The sequence below is a fragment of the Danio rerio genome, chromosome 15 (assembly GCF_049306965.1).
Source record: "Danio rerio strain Tuebingen ecotype United States chromosome 15, GRCz12tu, whole genome shotgun sequence".
In the NCBI taxonomy this organism is placed as follows: Eukaryota; Metazoa; Chordata; class Actinopteri; order Cypriniformes; family Danionidae; genus Danio; species Danio rerio.
In genome coordinates, this window is record NC_133190.1 from 34,278,473 (window position 1) to 34,299,582 (window position 21,110).

Sequence of the window (21,110 nt, forward strand, 5' to 3'; positions counted from 1 at the left end):
CACTTTCATCGTATGAAGAACTTTATAAATGTTTGTTTTATTTTGTGAATTACTTGTTGGTTTTAGTCTGTAAATAATCATTGAAATTATTTGTTAATTTAATTTTTGTCAGCCATAATAATTTTATTTTAGTGATTAATTAATTTATTTATTTGTTTTAGTAAGTGACTGATTTTCTTGTTTTTGTTTGTTTGTTATTTGCCCAGTTTGATATTTGTTTGTTTATTTGCCACTATAGTCAATGATTGAGTTGATTGGTTGATTAATTAATTTGTTTGTTGATTGGTTGTCAGTGACAGTATAGTCTGTGTTTTATTAAATTATCCCTTGCAAATGTTTTCATTTTTAGACATCCTATATGCTCAGATGCTAATAAGATGATTCTGTTGCACGGCTGGTTTGATAATAAATATAAAGTTCATCTAAAGGTTACAGTGACTGTGGTGACATTAGACAAATGTCACAGATTGTACTGGGGAGATCAATGTCTCAGTGCGTTAAATCGGTGTCTAATTACAGCACTCACAGGCCCTCAGACGAGTCGGTTTCATCAGGTCTACTCTCACGACTCAACGACTCTTTTGGCACATTTAACATTGAGGTGGTTTGAGTTCATTCTCTGTTTTTAGAACTCATTATAAACAAGTCCTTTGTGTGTTATTCAAGAGGCCATGCTGTGTTGTTTCACATGTTTTACTTTGACACAGCAAGCAGCATTTGCAGATCAAGAAACACTCATGATCTCAAATCCATTCTTATCTGTTTAGTAACCATAGTGATTTCAGTTCCCATTTGGAAAATGAGCTCATCAGATATCTTCTTATCTTAACTTGACACTTACAGTAAAGGTGACCTATAAATTAAAATTCACTTTTCTAAGATATTTGAAAACATTCTGTAAAATTCAGGGGAGCTTGCATTTTTTATTTTTTCAATTTCCATAGACTTTGAGTAGCTTGAGTAGCTTTCACCAAAAGCCACTTGACTGCATTTGTTGAATTAATCACATTCAAATGTGGACCAAAATATGCCAGATCAGTGTGTTCTCGTCTTTTATTAATATATTACACTATAAAAAGTGATTTAGTTACTTAAAAAAATTGAGTAAACCTGTCAAGTAAAAGCCTCAATTTAACTTTACTTAAAGTGTGTAAATCTGTTGTAACTCGGATCTATTAAGTTGTCTTAACCTATTTATTTTAATTTTTTTTTATAATTATACACATAGCTTATTTGCTCAATAATGCAACCCAGGCTCATTATTGAAACGTACCCCTCTATAGATTTCTAGACATCGCAAAATAGGTCCCAGGAGCTGCGTTTTTTTTGCAGTTTTTGTTTTCACAAATCCACCAGAGGCCGCTGTGTATACATTTTCAGATTTTACATTTCTCTTGCGAGTACCATTCGCGCCTGCTGTTCTCGTGTATATTGCCAGAAGCCGCTGTTGAGTGACTGACTAAACCTCCACCCTTCCCTAAACCTAACCAATAGTGTTTTTAAAAGCACCGATTGACCCTATCACCCACTTCCCTAAACCCAACCGACAGTGTTTTTAAAAGCAATCCAGAAAAAGAATGATTTTTACCATGTTTTCAGATCTTACCACATTCTCACCCTGTTATTTACTAGTTTATTTTTATTTTTTGTGTGTGTTCGTGTTTTGTTTTTGTTTTACCTGCTTTCTGGGTTTCTCAGGGTGCTCTAATTTCCCCCTCAAGTCCCAAGACATGCACTATATATGAATTGAATAAGTTAAAAAGGCTTCCGCTGCATAAAACATGCTGGATAAGTTGGCGGTTCATTCCGCTGTGGTGACCCCTGATAAATAAAGGAAGTAACCGAAAGAAAATGATTGAATGAATAATAAATTCTTGCTACACCTAAAAAGCTATTGCAAATTGTTAGTTTGTATCTAAACCACCACAAATAGAGGATTGGATTGACGTTGAAAATATATTTATTATCGAGAAAATTACATTGTGTAAATAACCAAAAAGATACACAGTATTTGTTGACTTCTGGTCCAAGTGGATTGAGTATATTACTCACATTCAACCTAATGTGTTTCTGTTATGAAATCTTCAGTTTCATGCAGACTTATTATTAGGGGCCAAGCACCGTAGGTGCGTAGGCACCTATTGCTTTCGTTAGTGTTCTTCTTCTTCCGTTTCTTCCGCCGGATTTGAATGGCAGCCCATATAGGCGTATGCGGGAAAGTTGTATAATTTGGCACAATGATAGAGGCCAGTCTCAACATTAATCAGACTAAATATGAAGTCTTAAAATCAAACTCTCTTGCGCCACCACTTGTCCAAACTTTCACGTATGTTTATCATGATAACTTTTGAACCGAATGGGCTACAATCAAAATTCTTTTTTCCTCTGATTCCTTGGCTCAGACCGATTTAAACGCACCCTATGACGTCATGAATTTTTTCGCGCTATTTAAAATTTTTTGAAAAACCTATTTGATCGAACTCGTCCTAGGCCGTTTCTCCGATTTTCACCAAAATTAAATCACATGATCTACAGACCATGCCAACCAAAAGTTATGGAATTCAAGTTGATTTGACCAACCGTTTTTGTTTAACTTGCGATCAAATTTTACGAAGAACTTGCGAAAATGGACTTGAGACGATATCTCCGTAACGCATTCACTGATTCACACCAAATTTGGTATGTGTTATGACAACTAGGGTCTGAGGTTACATGCAGAGTTTCGGCGCACTGCCCCCTAGTAGTCCGGAGATACAAAAAACTTGCTTTTTGGCTTATAACGTCTCAACCTTTCGTCCGAAACTCATAAAACTGCTCTCATTACATCCGCCAGAGCATGTCGAGCTGAATGATGTCTGATTTTCACAGGTCAGCCATTTTGGGCGTCGCCCATTTCGATTTTTGGTCAAAAATGCTATATTTTACCAACATATTCACATATCATTACAAAACATGGTAAGCATCTGGCACAATGATAGAGGACATATTAACAATAATCATACCAAATATGAAGTCTCAAAATCAAACTCTCTAGCGCCACCACTTGTCCAAATGTTCATGTATGTTTATCATGATAACTTTTGATCCAAATGGGCTATATTTGGATGCTATATTTTGCTATATTTGCTATATGCTATATATGCTATATTTTACCAACACATTCACATATCATTACAAAACATGGTATGCATCTTCAACCCCATGCCCTGAAAGTCCTTAAAAACTTCTGGAGCAGCGCCACCTTTTGGTCAAACGTGCTTGCCCCCTTAATTGCTGCTTGCAGCTATATTACATATTATTTCTGCTTCCACTTGCTTCTGTTGAAAGTTTTTGTATAAATGGAAGATAAAGGGATATATGGCTGTGCTTTGTCATAAGGAACTGTGTAATGTTTTTTCCCCTTGATTATGGAAATATTAAGAGATTATTAACTAGATTAGTAACTAATGTTGGGGATTACATCTATTTGAAATACAAACTCTAATGGTACAAAATCACTGGGGTGTGGTACCTTTTCTAAATCGTAACGTGGACATTAGTACCTTTAGGGTACTGACATTTGTATCTTTTAGGTATTAAAATGTACCTTTAGGACTTGTTAGGAACATAAAATGTGCCTTTTGAAAAGGCATCCCAGTGACAAATGTTATAGCTTTATTTCTGAGAGTGTACCCTGAACAAACCTTTTGAGAAAGAAATTCTCCTATTCAACTGATTTTTCAAAATCCAACTCTTTAACAGTGTAAAAAAGTTTGAATCCATGAAATAGCATTTGACATCTCCTTAGGAAGTTTCTGTATTATGGCCCCAGAAGCATAACTCTAAAGACTTGACCTTGAGTCCGGCGAGTTCTGCTCTATGAATACTGGATTTTTAGATTTTAATCTTGTACTGTAGCACATTTGGAATTGGACAGCTGCGCCACACTAGGCCCTTTCTCTTCCCTCCAAATATCTGTTGAGATAAAAGGATGATTATCTTTAGGGCTTTTAGTCTTATTGGACAGAGATGGGAGGTTGACAGGAGACAGGTTTTAAGATTGGCATTGGACATGATTATCTGGAGATTAACATTGCCATGTGTACATTAATTGTGTCATGTATCTATTATCTTGGCGATGTCTCAAAGAGCTGTTCCCTCTTGGCGTATATTTATCATGGTTGTTTAAATGTTAAACCTCCTGCATCCTTATGGACATTTTTGTTTGTTTTATTTTTATTTGATCATTTTGGCGGCTCTAATTAAAAACAAATTTTGTTAAAAGGCAAATTATCTTATTTGCTTTTATACATCTATGAAACTAGGCGCAAAAATAGTTTCCCCTGAATCTGAAGTTTTTTTATAAATAAAAAAATATATCATTTATTTCAGGTTGGGCTTGTGGAGCAAATAAACAGTTTTAAAGCACTTGAGACCAAATTTGCAGCTTTAATTAAAGTAGTCATTATAAGTATGTGGGAGTTTTGGTAGGGGTATTAAAGTTTGTTTAATTTGAAAAAGTTATCTTTGGTGTTATTTTTAATATGACTGCAGAAATTTTATATAATTGTATATAAGTATGAAACATTTATAAAATTATATAGGAACATATTTGCATAGGCAAACTAATGTAAAGGGTTAAAATCTTTTAAGTAAATTAGTTTTTGTCATTTTTTGTCCTTTATGAAATTATATGTAGCTTTTTTTTCATTGACACACAGGGGTTAATTACACAAATTTCATAGCTAAACCATTTCTGAAACTGATTTTGAGAGTATTGTTCTAAAAATCTTTGAAAGGAGCAGATGAAAGATGAAAACAGAGTAGTTGAAAATGTGCAAAAAAATAAAATTAAATAAAAAACTGTGTCCTTGTTCATAATGAATGCTACCCATAGATATATTTGCCATTGAAACAAAATCATTCTGATCCTACCTTTTTGTCATTACTCTCAATGGGAAATCGCTGTGCGCCCTGCAGAAATCAAATTAATGGGATGACATGGTGAGTGTGTGTTTTTCTTCGTCTTTGTTGTAGACTTGAGAGAAGTGGTGTTTGTCATCCAGAGCCAGAGGAACTCTTTCCATGTGCGGCAGGCGGAGAAACTCAGAAAAGACCTTCTGCTGCAGACACAAACTCTACAGGAGGTAATGAGATTTCACTTTTTATGTGCTCACATTTTTCACTTTAACTTTACATAACCTTTTGACCTCATTCTAAGCATGGAATTTTAAAATGTACTCAAATCATATCAAGTCAAAGAGATGTGACTTAGAAATGAAACATTAAACACAAACGATCACCTTCTAAATGAAATCTTTTTGTGAATGTTTCAAGGTAATGTTGAAACAGTGGTGTCAAATTCAGTTCCTGGGAAGCCACAGCCCTGCACAGTTTAGTTCCAGCCCTGCTTCAATTACCCGTAGGTTTCAAACAAGCCTGAAGGACTTAATTAGTTAGTTAGCTGTGGCCCTCCAGGAATTGAGTTTAACCTCTGTTAAGTAAGAGGTTTGTGGGAATCGGATGTGTAGAAATGAAGTCATCCCAAAAACATATTAAGCAGCTGCTCAATCAGATTAAGCAAAACAGTAAACAAAATGTCTGCACACAACTACTATAGATCTCAAAAGAGTCTATTGAGAGTTTATTCATTCATTTATTAATAAATAGTTTTTTTCCTACATAAACATATATATATATATATATATATATGTGACATAAATATTAATGACAATAATATAATTTTTAAATAATAATTACAAAAAAGATTATTCAGAAGATGCAAAAAAGCTAGAAGAAATGTTTCAAATCAAATTCCATTTTCTTCTCTCTCTCTCTCTCTCTCTCTCTCTCTCTCTCTCTCTCTCTCTCTCTCACTATCTTGGTTGATTGGTTAATTAGGTTATTGTTTTCAGGTGTGATGTGGTGAAAATAAACATTATTTTGGATCCCTTGTTTGATCCGAAGAAGACCTGATGTGTAATTCTCATTAAGTGAAGTTTATTTATAAACTAATATCGAGAGAATCACGTGCTTATGATTAACACAGCTGGCTCAGAGTCAAGCTAATGTACGATCCACCAATTGAAAAGAAAATGAACGAATGAACTAATTTAAAATAAGTATTTTGAACCCCTCAGATGATTCCTAACTTAGTATAATTAACCAAAGCATCTTACCTTAGCCTTCTTCTTTAACCCCCTCTCCTCCTTTTTTCCTCTATAGGGCAGCACGGCGGCCCAGTGGCTAGCACTGTGGCCTCACAGCAAGAATGCCTCCCGTTTGAGTTTCTACCCAGCCAGTTGGCATTTCTGTGCGGAGTTTATGTTCTCCCCGTGCTCGCGTGGGTTTTCCCCGGGTCCTCCGGTTTCCTCCCACAGTCTAAAACATGAGACATAAGTAAATTGACTTAACCAAATCAGGGTGGTTTCTCGAGATCTACCTGAGCTCAAACTCCCCTCTCGCCCTGCAAATGGGAGGGAGCCCCGGGCTCGAGGATCTTACAAGCTCAGGGCTCTCTCCCAGGACAGCATGCCAAACTAGCTTTATTACCAATCATCAGCTAAGTGTGAACTCTTGAAACTTTTTTGTGAGAGCTAAAGTGGCAGTGTGCCAATTTTTGTTTGATTAATAAATCTGACTTGTAAAATTATTTTGGATTATTAATGTTAAGCAGCAAAAAAAAAAAAAAAAAAAAAAGAGAGATAGAGAAGAATCAACCAATTGCTAATTTGATACCATTTAATAGTCCTTTAATTTATTTATTTTTTACAAATGATTTTTGGGATATTTGTACAATATTAAGTTACACAGACCTCTTAGCCAATGGTTGAATGTGTGTTTTTTGATTCACTTTATTACTCTATTACTCTTGATGTAGGCTTAAGGGGGTCGCACACCGGATGCACCGCTCCGCGACACGCCTCACCACGCAGTGACATGCGTGGTAAGGCTTCTAAACATAGATTTCTATTAGGGTGTGCACACTAGTGCTGCAAGTCGCGCCTGTCCATGGCGCCCAGCTACAACTTGGGACGCTGTTCATATTTCTGCCACGCCACAGAGCGACAACTGAATAGTTTCATATTAAATAACATTCAGATGTGTGGGTCTGATGTGCGAAACGTTCAACTGCCATGTGTGTGCTGTGTCCACGGCACTGAGTGGCGCATCCAGTATGCGACGCCCTTTAGAGTTGCCTAAGGCTATCCAAATGGAAATTATAATGTTTTTGTTTTTGTTTTTCTTTTGTGGATTCTAAAGGTTTTGCTTCCATACACATATTGTTTCCAAAAAATGTCTGCGTCCACATAGAACTCCATAGTGGAACATGGAACTCCACATGGAATGCCAAAAAGTAATGTTTTGCCTCAACATCTACGCACCGGGCAGTGTTTTAAGATCTGTAACAAAAAACTTAATGTCAAGACACCAATGCCAGTGTAAAAAATTCCAGCGTCAAGTGGACAAAAAGGCCGAAACTATTTTAAACTTGGGCATTGATTTAAATCTTTTGCCATCTCCATGAGGCCTGAGTTGGTTCGAGTTTAATAACCGTTTTCTTGCATTTAATCTGGCAACGTTTTTATAGCATGTCTTATTGAAAATTCTCCATTGAGAAGAGGCAAGGCCATATCACAAAGTGACATTTCCAGTAAGTAAAGTAGTAGGATTGACATTTCAAATGTTAAAAGCCTGAGAGAAACTGTTGGTTTCATCTTCTATATTCCACCCTTGATAGTGCGCTCCATTTACTTCTCAGCATGGAGACCGTCCTCTCTGAGCCAACATGTAATGCAATCTATTTTTTCCCCAGCCCCAAACAACCTCACCTGATAGTTTAGCACTTTTGTAGACAAACTCCTTCTGACTGCTTGTTCTGAAAATCTGAAGTGCCAAACCGCAATAACCTCAGAGATCGGCAGCAGTTCACTGAGCTGTCACCCTCCGATCCAATCAAAACCAGATTAAGAAAGCACTCTTATCCTGCACTACATCCCGTCGGCTTCCTTTCTTTTATTCTCAAGTGCTTCTTTTTCCCAGAACCACCTTTCAAAGCTGGATGTTCTACAGCTTCCTTGTTAATTATGACTGATTTATATTGCACCAAATAAGTTGTTTTGATTTCTTTAATCTTTCATATCCTATTATCGGATTAGATGCTTATTAGCAACGCTTCATGAACACAAATGAAGTAGGAAAAACATACAGTGCTGTCGACTTGTTTGAGTGTTGTGATGCTCTTTAAAATGGTCAGGGACTGAGAAATTAAAATAATTATCTTTTGACATGTAAGAGGTCATTGTATTATTCAATTATTCGGTTTTCTCATTAATCTAAAAACAGCTCATATATCAGAACCAATCTGTCAAACAGCAGGTTGTGGAATGTGCCTCTTTATTATGTAATGGTGTGACTAAAGCCCACCTTCACTGAAGAAGACCACACCCACTGCATTTGACTGCTTAGCTCCACCCACTGATTCACACTGCATGAGGTAAATAAATAACGAAGGAGTCGAAATGCAGGTCTATGCAACTACCAAAGAGAACAAGACACTGCACTTCCATGTTTCAAGTATTTCAATTATTTGCATTGCTTTCTTTCTGATCCTAATGTTGACAATGTGTCCTTACAACACTGATCTAACTCTGAACTAGTTATTTTATTTTCAAGATCAGTGGTAAAGTATGATGCTTTTAATATGTAATGTAATGTAATGTAATAGGGCTCTATTTTGACAATCCATGTGCAAAGTACAAAGCGCAGGGTGCAAATGCATTAAGGGAGTGTCTGAATCCACTTTTGCTATTATAAGGACAGAAAAATGCCGTGGCACATGGTCTTACAGGGTTGAGCTTATTCTCTTAATGAGTTATAGGTGTATTTTGAGAATAAACCAATCAGAGTGTCATCTCCCATTCCCATTAAGAGTCAGTTGCGTCACGCCATGGCACATTTGCTATTTACATCACAACTTTGTAAGTGAAAAAACTGAGCGTTTCACAAGCAAGAAAACAGTTAAACAGAGCATCTACAGCGCAAGAATGAGAAATGAGCCTCCACATTATTTACTTTCGCTTTCACTCTCATGGATAGGGAATCGTGTTGTGCGCACAGACATCTATTAGCCTACATAATTAATTTTATTTGTTAAGCTCAACGATTTGTTTCAAAACTATTTCTAGGTTCAGTTCTAATTTCCAGCAAACAAATAAATGAACAATAATAACAAAGTGTGTTCAAAAAACAGAGTTATATCCTAAAACACAAGCTGTGCCCAATATGGTCTGAAACCTGACAGGTGGGAAAATCTAAGCTTGTTTTTAATAAAACAAATATAAATATACTCATAATAAATAATACTTCTAATAATAATAACATTATACAAAAGCAAATTGCTATGAATAAACTGAAAAAGCTCCCCAAGATGTAGAAGGCATGAAAGTATGGTTTTTATATTTATGTAGGCTAGAAAATAATAATTTTTGCAATATTTCAATCCTTTATTTTTATATTCTTTAAATATCCTTATTGCATCCAATATATATATATATCCTTAATATTTTAATTATTAGTCGTTTTGACATTTTGCACAACGCTGTTTAAACAGCAAATGCATTTGCGCTCATATGTGCACCTATTGGTCTGTGTGTATGATAGGGCCCATAGTATGTCTTTGCTTGCAACATTCGTTTTTACAATGAAGTCACGTCACGTTATAATAACTGACTGATCAGCTTTATCCTTTGCATGAAATATTCACATTTCGTCAGACTAATTCAGAGAACCACAGCAAACACTGCAGTGCTTTTTAATTGTCTCCATAAATAAAACTTGTATCAGAGCTGCAGCAATATTTTGTCAGCTTGTCATCCTCTAGGAAAATGATTGTGCAAAGCTCATTGAAAACGGTGAAGGAAGCGACACACTCGCGCTTTCCACATGCTTTTAAATAAGATATGCGAGCGGCTCCTTAGGCTGTCAAACATGTATGCAAAAGTTTACATTGCTGGAGCTATCATTTCTAATCTTGCTCCAGAATAAATAAAGCAAAGCATTGAAATATGCAAAACTGTTGCCGGGGATTTCTTGCAGTCTGAACATCTAATCCATATTGTTTGCAAATATTTGAGAAATTTAGCAAAATAACAGTCATCTTTCTTATGTTCATTTTTGACATGATTTGTTTACTTGCCGAATAACCATTCAGAGTACTTTCTTCAGCAGACGTCGATTCTATATGATGAATTGGGCCAACTCGATCTGATGAGTCCAGATCTGACATAATCTGACACACCAAACTAACTAGCCAGAACAGCACTGACTGATGGCCAACCATCGGCTTTGTGTATCCTGGCCTTTAGCCAGTCATAGTTGGCATTTACTTCTGAGTCTTAAAATCTGCCACGTCATTTCAAAAGGTGTGTCCAGATCAGGGAGTTATAACAGGAGAGAAAATATTCCTTCTAAATAACAGTTTTGGATGTAAAAGTCTTGATAACATTATTAGTATAAAACGTAATTTTAAAATTGCAAATCATGATCCCTTTCAAGAAATCATAAGGTTTAAAACAAGTATAGAAAAAGGTTTGAAACAAGTAAGGGTCAATAAATGACGCCAGTATTTTGTTTTTTGGGGCAACTATACTTTTAAATGTGTAATAATGCATCAGTAGTTGTATTGCAAATTTCTGTCAAATCAGGACATTGTTCCTGCTGTTGTAAATCTTTAAAATCACAGATCCATGAATTCTTTTCGAAGTCTTGTCATATTTGTTTCCTAATGCAATGACCAGGCAGATCTCCTTTTTCAGAGCCAGTTCAGATATTCAAGAAATCTACTGAAACAGACGGCCTTTGTGCATAGGCAAGGATGCAAAAACGTTTGATTAAATATGTAATTGAATGCTGTTCCAACTTTCATTTTCAAGATCTTATGCATATGTACATAAATATATAGAGAGAGAGATTTTTAAATGAGGTTGAGTCAGTTTAAAAAAGTTGGGCTTTAAAAGGTCTTAAATTCACAGAAATATGTTGTATTTCTTAAGTATTTAAATATTTATTAAAACAGGATTTTGGCTCTGTCCATGTAAAGCTGCCCAATCACTACAACTACGGAGACCCGGAAGTGATGGTGGAGAAAAAAATTCATGAAAGAAAAAAAAAAAAACTGGGTGGGAGAAAAATAGGGGAAAATTTCAGCAAAAACATGAGGGTTTACATGAATGAAGTAAACAGTAGTGTGTTTGTGGAGAAACAGTTTTGCAAGATAATGCAAAACATCTTTGCAAGGAAACGTAAAAAAAAAAAAACTTAAAAATATGTTTTCCTCGCACTCTTTTTTTTTCCCACCAATTTTTTTTTTTTCTTCCACCAATTTTTTTCCTCACCATCAAGTCCACCCCGGGTCTCTGTACTACAACCAACAATCTTTCTAAAGAAACATCTAACAAAAGTCAAATTGATTATTTACCAATATGGTTAAATTACCTTCCCTACATCCTTACAATAACATTTGTTTAAAATATCTCTTTTACATAATTTTATGTTTTGTATAAATTCGGTTTATCATAGTTTTAAAAACTTTTTTTAAAGAAAAGTTATGCTAAAAATATTTATATAACTAGAGATTGCTTGTTTTGACACATTTTATGTGTCACATTTTTAGACACAAAATATGTAGCTAAGAAAAATCTGATTTTTTTTATTTTAATGGGCCAAAAATTTTTCACTGGCCATTACAAAAACTCCTTATCGTTCTGCCATGTAAAAGTCATAACTGTTGGTCATAATGATCTAAAAAAAAAGGTCTAAATTTGACTTGGTAAAACCTGCAGGATATATTTTTAATTTTTTTTAAAATCTTATACAATATATCCTTCAGTGTATTATTTATTTGTTATTTAAATATCTAAATATAATTTCTTTATAATATTCTAAATGTGATTATCATATAATGCATTAATATTTTAATTTGATTTAAAGGACCAAATTATTATGTTAGATTACTAAATATTTTTTCTGCATTTATTTATATTATATTTATATTGTAGCATTTTTTTTATTTATATTATCATTCATACATTAATTTTCTTTTCAGCTTAGACCCTTTATTAATTCAGCTGCAACCCATCAATGGGAAACATCCAAACACATTCATTAACACTCATACACTATGGACAATTTAGCTTACCCAATTCACCAGTACCACATGTCCTTGGACTTGTGGGGGAAACCAGAGCACCCGGAGGAAACCTACGTGAACACGGGGAGAACATGCAAACTCCACACAGAAATGCCAACTTTTCCAGCCGGGGCCCGAACCATTGACCTTCTTGCTGTGAGGCGATCGTTCTACCCACTGCGCCACTACGCCACCTCATTTGTATTATATAAGTTGTATAATAACAACTTATATAATTTGCAAACAAATAGATTGTATATTACAAGCACAAATAAATGTTTACATCTTTTTTCATAATACTTTCTATCTATTTAAGTGAAGTTTATTTATGAACTAATTTCAAGAGGATCACATGCTTAAGATTGCTTGCTGCTAGTCCTGCATTATCCAATTTATCATTCACCAATAAGGCGATTCCTAAGCCACTATAAATACCGTAGGTTTCATACCACAGTCATCGTCATTTTGAAGAATTCCCCCTTCCACCCCTACTTCTCCTCCTTTTCTAGATGGGTGGCACCCGTGGCCCAGTGGTTAGCACTGTTGCCTCACAGCAAGAATGTCTTTGGGTTCTGGTAATTACCAAGCCAGCCGACGTTTCTGTGCGGAGTTTGCACGTTTTCCTCGTGCCCGCGTGGGTTTCCCCCCGGTCCCCAGGTTTCCTTCCACCATCCAAAAAATATGCAACTTATTTTAATTGACTAATCCAAATCAGCATCATAGACATGCACTGAGAGTAGTTATCTCTTAAGAGCCATCACTGTTTGTTCATTACTCTAGCAGGGGAGTTCCCAAGTTCTACCTGAGCTCAAACTCCCCACTCGCCTTGCAACGAGAGGGAGCCGGGCTTGAGAATTTTATGAGTTCAAGGCTCTCTCCCAGGGCAGCATGCCAAACAAGTTTTATAATCAATCATCAGATAAGTGTGAACACTTGAAAAAAGTTTCATTAAATGAATAATGGGGCAGCACGATGGCAGAGTAGGTAGAACAATCGCCTCACAGCAAGAAGGTCGCTGATTCGAGCCCCGGCTTGGTCAGTTGGCATTTCTGTGTGGAGTTGTTCATAGTGTATGTGTTTAAATAAGTGTATATGGATGTTTTCCAGTGATGGGTTGCAGCTGGAAGGGCATCCACTGCATAAAACATATTCTGGATAAGTTGGCGGTTTATTCCCCTGTTGCGACCCTAGAGTAATAAAGGGACTAAGCAGACAAGAAAATAAATGAATAAATGAATAACATTTTGTTTATGAAACACAAAATCATGTCAATTAAAACACATTAAAACAAAAAAAACTTAATTTATGTACTTTTCCTTAACATTAAATGTAAAGTTTTTAAGTTTCTAAGTTAAAATTTGATATGATTTTATTTTGTTTATATTGTAACACAATATTACACTTAAAAAATGATTACAGCTGCTTGTTCAAACTACAGGTTTAAAATAAGCTGAAACAACACAATTCTTGTCATTTGTTTGGCCAGCATTAAGTTAACTTAATCGTTTTGTGTTGGGACAACATGAAGGAATTGTGTTGGTCCAACTCACTGGTTAGGGGATTTGTAGTTCCCAACATGCTTGCGTGGGAATACATTTAGAGAGGGAATTCTTGACAATAAAAGTTATCTTAGGTGTTTGAAGTTAGAAAAGACTAGAATAGAAGCTTTAATAGAAAGACTAGTTAGAGTTTAATCCACTTTAGTAAAGCTTTGAGTTTTGAGATTACCACCTTGCAGAAGCAACCATGTTTTGGGTGTTGGCAGTTAAAATGCAGTTTGTTGCTTTGCTCAGAGAGCAATAACTGTCCTAAAATTACTTCTGAGATCAGTCTCAATCAACTGTAAAACTCATGAAATGGGCTTAAAAATGGCTCCTTTAGTTGATTCAAGGTAACTTCAAATAAAACTAAGATACTGTACCTCAAAATGTACGACATATAATAGACATACATGACATTATCAGACCTTTGAGTTTAAGTTAAATAAAAATACAAATGTATATAAACTTTTATTTGATAAAATTATGTTTGACTAACTCATTTGTATTTATTTGTGTAAATAGTTGTTTTTTAAGTTGGTGCTTAACACATTTATTGGATGGAAATCCTGCCCTCATTTAAATTGAGTTCATTCAATGGGTTTTTATTTGTGTAGACCCCTTCGACTTTTATAGTATAAGCCAAAAAAGGCTCATGTAAATACAGATTGAATAAAACAAGAGAGAAATCAAATGATTCTGTAAATAAAACTGATACATTTAACCTAAAAAAACACAGCCTAGCACTTTCATATGTGTGCAGAACAAACCAAAAAAAAAACATGTTTAGCTGCTTTTATGCATTGCCACAAGATGTCAGCACTAGTCTGAGACACAAGACAGTCGACTTCAAGCACTGATGTATAATTCTACTTTTAAAGAGCAATTTGTATCTCTTTATTTGGACTCGCGAGGCCTAACATTTATCCGTCCCTCAGTAATGCTCATGCATCACCCTCTCTGTCTCTCTGAACCCTGACAGCCCCAGGACTGTCACTGGAAATTAGACTTCAGATTGATCATTTTTATGTGCTGTGTTGTACTGTATACACCGCTGCAGAACACTGCTTGCATGCTCATATTCACAACCTGCAGTGACGGCTGGCTTGCGAACGCTGTGGGATGTTTGTTTCGCCGCTGGAGGGCCAAAGCAGCTGAACAGTAGGAGAGAATAAATTCAATAAGAGCAACAGTCTGTAAACATTGAAGTATTCATGACTGAAGCCTGGAGAGAAGATACTGAAGCCTATAGTTTTTGATACAGACTTTCTTTTTTCCGTTGACGTTTGTGCTGACCTGAACAGTTTAACTGACATGTTTATGGTGTTTTTTTATTTGGTTATCTGTCTTTTTATCATGAGCATTACTCATTTTTTAATTTTCTGGATATAGATGTTGCTTTGTAAATCTTTTCAGATTTTATTTTAAGTAATTGAAGGCGAAATTATTAGTTCACTATCGAAATAGATTTTTAACACATTTTCCAAATTTTTTTGTTTAGCATTTAATTCAACATTCGGTTTTAGGACCCTTTCACACACCCGGCGCAAAAAGGCACAAGACCTGTATGGCACGATTTGTTGCTATTTTCAGACCAGCACAATGCTAATTTTATTTTTGCACCATGTTGTTTCAATAGAAAATCCATTTCCATCACTTTGTAGACTCATGGGTGTGCTAGTCTATAAAGGAGGTGTGTTAAGGCGCATTGTTGGCACGTTACTATTTTGAGGAACTGAAATAGACTGCGCCATTGACCAACTAAAAGCAGGTCTAAAGTCCAGTGCAGAACGCGTTAGTCAAGCGCCTATGCAGGTTCAAACGCTTACACATTGCTTAAAGGGGTGGTCCTCTACGATATCCTATTTTAAACTTTAGTTGATGTGTAATGTAGCTGTGCGAACATAAACAACATCTCTGAACGTAAAAAGCTCAAAGTTCAATGCAAAGAGAGACCTTGGTTATAACAGAGTCAGCTTAGCAAAGCCTACAATGAACAAATTTTGGGGACTACAAAAAAATACTTCTGGGCCTTGTGAGATCACAAACATACTTTACCGTGCACACACACTGCGCAGCTAAGGGCCGTGGCCAGATGTGTCTGCTGTTGAGCTCTGTTTGATTACAATAAATCAACCTGTTTTTACTTGCAATTTGATTTCATGACAAGACTATCGAAAAAAATATATATAGCTTAAAGGCACTAAGAATTTTAACCTTAAAATGTTGACCTTAAAAAAAAACTGCTTTTATTCTAGCTGAAATAAAACCAATAAGACTTTCTCCAGAAGAAGAAATAATCAAAGGGGGGCTAATAATTCCGACTTCAACTGTATATATTTCATATCACAGCCTCTTGCGATTAGCTAATTGCAATGTTTCAAATTGCTATTCAATTTCGATTAATCGCAGTCCTACTCTGCGCTGTGGCGCATGGTCTAACAGGGTTGTGCTTATTCTCGTAATGAGTTATGGGTGTTTTTTGAGCATAACATGCATTAAACCAATCAAAGTTTCATTCCCTTTAAGATTCAGTTCAGTCATGCCATGGTGCGATTACTATTTACATAACAGATCTTGTAAGTGAAAAAAACGAATGCTTCACTAGGAAGAAAACAGTTAAACAGACCATCTGCAGCGCAAGGATAAAGAATGAGCCTCCTATATTCGGCCTCTTTACTTTCTCTTTACTTTTACTCTTTACTCCTTTGTTTTCATGGATAAGGAAGCGGTGTTGTGTACACTCTACTAAAGACATCCATTAGCCTTCATATTTTATTTTGTTTACGTGCAAAGATTTGTTTCTAAACTATTTCCAAATTCAGTTCTAATTTCCAGCAAACAAATAAATGAACAATAATAACGAAGTGTGCTCAGAAAGATGAGTTATATCCAAACACACGTCCTATTCTTATGCCCCATACGGTGATACATATGTCTCCAAATCCCAACAGGTGGACAATTCTAAACTTGTTTTTATTAAAACAAATATAAATATGCATATAATAAATAATACTGCTAATAATAATAAGATTATACTAATGCAAATTGTCATTACTAAACTGAAAAAGCCAAAAATGTGCCTTAAAACACCTTTTTAGACCAGAACACACATAAGTCCACAAAGTGGCGCAAATGAATTTGCTATTTAAACAACAAGGTGCAAAACGTGAAAATAAACGCTGGTCGGAAATTAACAACAAATCGCACCAAACATGCATTGCGTCTTATTGCACTGGGTGTATGATAGGGCCCTATATTTAAAATTTGTTTTATAAGTTATGTTTTTATGTGTGTATATATAAGATAATAATATAAAAAACTGTGGATGAACTGATACACATAACAATAAATCTGTGAATAAATGAATACCGAGTGATACAGATATTGTCAAATCTGTCTTTTGTGGAAAATGTGAAGTAGTAATTAGTTTTTTTAAGTGCGTGGACATTCATTTATTAAATATTAAGTATTTAATCAGTCACAATGTATACTCATGATTTAGCCCTTAATAAAAGAAGTAGTGGGAAAGTTCTGTAATTGCAGAAATCAACTGGTTAATTCATTACAGGCAACAAGCATGCTGTAATTAGTTTCATCCATTAACTCAAATTTGCTCTAATTAATTACACTGATTCGCCTCAGTGTTTGGAGCAAGAACTCTTTAGCAAGGCAGTGCAGTATAATAAGTTTGTCCCAGTCTCTATGGAAATCAGGCCAGATAACCAGAGAATATTAGCAAAGTCGAGCTGACCTCACAACTGATATAAAACCTCATAATGATTTGTATTAGTTTGACCTGACATGTGGCGTTTTAAAATACTGTTTAAAGGCTAGCTGCCAGCTTGTGTATTTTACGACATAATACAGTTATACAATATTAGCTTAATAATTACTTTGACCATTAGCTTCTTATTTGCACTAGTCAAAAACATCACACCAAACCATTAGTGTAGTAATTGTTTATTTAAGCTATCGGTTTAGTTTTTAGATAACCAGCAGGCAACAGTTCACCTTATGTCTGACATTTAAAACATTTTTATAACCATTTTAGATTAATATAATTTTTCCAGAAAGAAAAAAAAAATGTCATATTGACTAGCTGAAAAGTTAACTGCTGAACAGGTCGATGAAAAGGGAACTTTTTTGGTGGTAAAATACAACAGTTTAAAACAGTGAGGTTAAACTAAAAGTTGAAAAGACACTTGCTATGCTCAAGGGTTTGTGTGTTTTTTCCCAGTTTCTTCCCATGATTAGACATCTGTTCAGTATCAGAGGGTCGCAGGTCTTCAAAAACAAAATTTTATGCCTTAACACTAGAACAGCAATGGGGTCTATTTTACCCATCACTTTTATTCAAATGTACAAAACAGACCTTCAATAAAACGTTCAAGCCTATAAAACATTCTAGTCATTGACTTTTACTAAAATTGCCTTTTTTATTTCAATTCCCAGATATTAAAAGTTGTTTAGATAAAAATAGATAAAAACTGGGACATTTATACATATAGGGTACAGTACAAGTTCAAATTTACCCACTATAAAATTGCTTGTATTTATACACTGCTTATGTTTGAAATTACTCACCAATGACTTTTACTTTCAATTTCACTCACTGAATTAGTGGTTATAATGATTGAATAAAGTCACAATGACTAAAAGAAGGTGATTTGTAGAGCTATTAAATACACAAAATGCAATTAATGATAGAGAGTCAGGAGAGATAAGTTATGCATCAGAGTATGATGGCTCAAATTTAGATATTTTTACCTACTGATGAAATAATCATTTCATGAGTCTAGACACTTTTTGTTAACATTGGTGAAAAACAGTGAAATAGTATGTTTATTTTTCTTTCGGAAATTTCTAAACAAAATTTGTGCTGGGTAAAATTTACCCAGCACTGGCGATTTTAGGTATCTGCTTGTTAATTGATGACGTGTTGGTGACGTATGTAATACTGTTTCCCAGTCTAAGCCTCCACTCATTTGAATTGAGAAAATGTTTGTTTATGATCACTTTTTATTCATATCACACATTTAAGTGAATTTTATATGAAGTCATACTGTACACAACAATCTCTGGGCTTGCTGCATCACAAATACCAAAATTTTAACAATTTATAAAAAAAATTATCACTTTTGGGCCATCAGATATTAGGCCTGGATATTTTGTATTAAATTGCTTAGTAAATGTTTATTATTACCATTTCATGAGTGTCCCCATACAGTTTGATAGAGCGTCTGGACCCGGAAGCCACTTAGCGTGACGTCACACTTAACTAGCGGATACAGCAACCTCCGGCAGTTCTAGAGTTAAAAAGTCTTAAATTCACTGAAATATTGTGTTGTAGGTCTTAAATAATTTTAAACAGTTCTTAATTTCCCTATCTCCATGTAAAGATACCCAGTCTGACCAACACCCAATCACCTACAATCCATCTCAAAACTTTTTTTTATTGCAAAGAGAAACAATTTACAACAGTTTTTTGACATTTTTACAACAAATTCTCCTAATTAACTTGCCTAATCAGGTAAAGAAAACAAAAAGCAACACATACTGTAACTTTACATGATCTTCCATTAATACAAAGACTATTTATAGAAGTAGCCAGGCCATTAGAAAGATTACTTAGTGTTAAGCCCTGTATAAGTCCAAAATTTCTTTCATAGTGGTCTTAAAGTCTTAAATTTGATTTGAAGAAACCTGCAGAGACCAATAAAATATGGTGAAAATGAAAATGTATGAGATTGCTATTGTGGGTACTTCAAAATACTGTATTTTTATTTTTTTGGAAGAATTGTTTATTTGAGGGCATCACAGTGGTGCAGTGGGTAGCACTATCACTTCACAGCAAGAAGGTCACTGGTTCAAGCCTCCGCTGGGTCAGTTGGTGTTTCTATGTGGAGTTTGCATGTTCTCCCCGTGTTTGCGTGGGTTTCTCCGGGTGCTCCGGTTTCCCCCACAGTCAAAAGACATGCACTATTGGTGAATTGGGTCAGCTAAATTGTCTGTAGTGTATGTGTGTGAATGAGTGAGTATGGATGTTTCCCAGTGATGGGTTGCAGCTGGAAGGGCATCCGCTGCGTAAAACATATGCTGGAAAAGTTGATGGTTCATTCCGCTGTGCACTAAACCACACTAAAGGGACTAAGCTGAAAAAAATATGAATGAATGAAATAATTAATTATTGATTTATTTGAACGTGTCTAGTTTATAATTCTGTTTTTGATATCTACCTAGTTTGTATTAAAATTAATCTCTCTAGAAATGGTTTATAAGCTCTTTTATAAACACAGAACCGACCCCTAGAATGACAAGCCTGATTTTGACTAAATGGAACCGTCGACTGACAGAGATGCATTTAATGCTTTAACATATACAAAAACACAAGCAATAAATAATCAACTTAACTCAGTTAATAAACCGCATAATCAGATTAGCTTTATAAAGTTTTTTGGTGTCTTTTCACTCAAGAAAATTCACAGTAAGAGCTGAGCATATGACTTGATGCATAAAACATGGATTAAACTCTTATACTCAGCATGTGTTTATAATATATGTTCACAATATACACATTAAACTAACAAAAGATACATTTAAACATACTTTATCCCTCTTTGGGGTGGAGCTGAATGAGTAAACTGTGTATTTAGCATTTTGTGTCAGCTTGTGAACACTTCATGGTCCTAAATGTAATGTATTGTGTGTATTTATAAAGCGCATTTATCGTGTATGGCCATGATGCACTCATAGTGCTTCACAATCATGAGGGGGGGTCTATCCACACCACCACCAGTGTGCAGAATCCACATGGATGATGTGATGGCAGCCGCAGGACAACTGCGCCAGTGCACTCACCACACACCAGCTATAGGTGAAGTGGAGAGACGGTGAAAGGGATAGGGATGATTGGGTGCTGAAATACAATTGGCTAAACTGGCATTGGGTGGGTTAAATGACCAAAACAAAGTCAGATGTTCCTGCACATAATGCACATTTTCAAAGCAGAATATCTGACGTTAGCACAGTTTTTCAGATAACAACAAGAATGTTCACCTAGCATGTTTCTTAAATATCAGCAAACATATTATGGTATTGTATGCTTGAGAAGAATCAACAACTGACACTCTGCACCTGTAAAGTAAGCTTTTTTGTCAATTGTGTAACAATACCATACTTAAATATTACAACAATACCACACTTAAATATTTTTGCTGCTTGTTCAAAATACTTGAGCTGAAAACACAATTCTTAAGATTCTTTTAGGACAGCTTAATTGTCTTATGCTCAAACCACTTAAATTTGTTAAGTTACCTTAATCGATTTGTGTTGGGACAACATGAATGATTTGTGTGGAAGCAATTATCACAATAGTAAAAATGTTATACCATCATGTGTGT

General features: G+C 35.2%; 1 protein-coding gene across 1 annotated transcript in view; it reads left to right on the plus strand.

Moving 5' to 3' along the window:
- The window catches only part of b3glcta (beta 3-glucosyltransferase a), a 150,665-nt gene that overhangs the window by 86,915 nt on the left and 42,640 nt on the right, over window positions 1–21,110 (plus strand). The window contains exon 4 of the mRNA NM_001302251.1: window positions 5,017–5,126. Within this exon, the coding sequence (NP_001289180.1) occupies window positions 5,017–5,126 (110 nt within the window). The remainder of the gene's footprint in view (window positions 1–5,016; window positions 5,127–21,110) is intronic.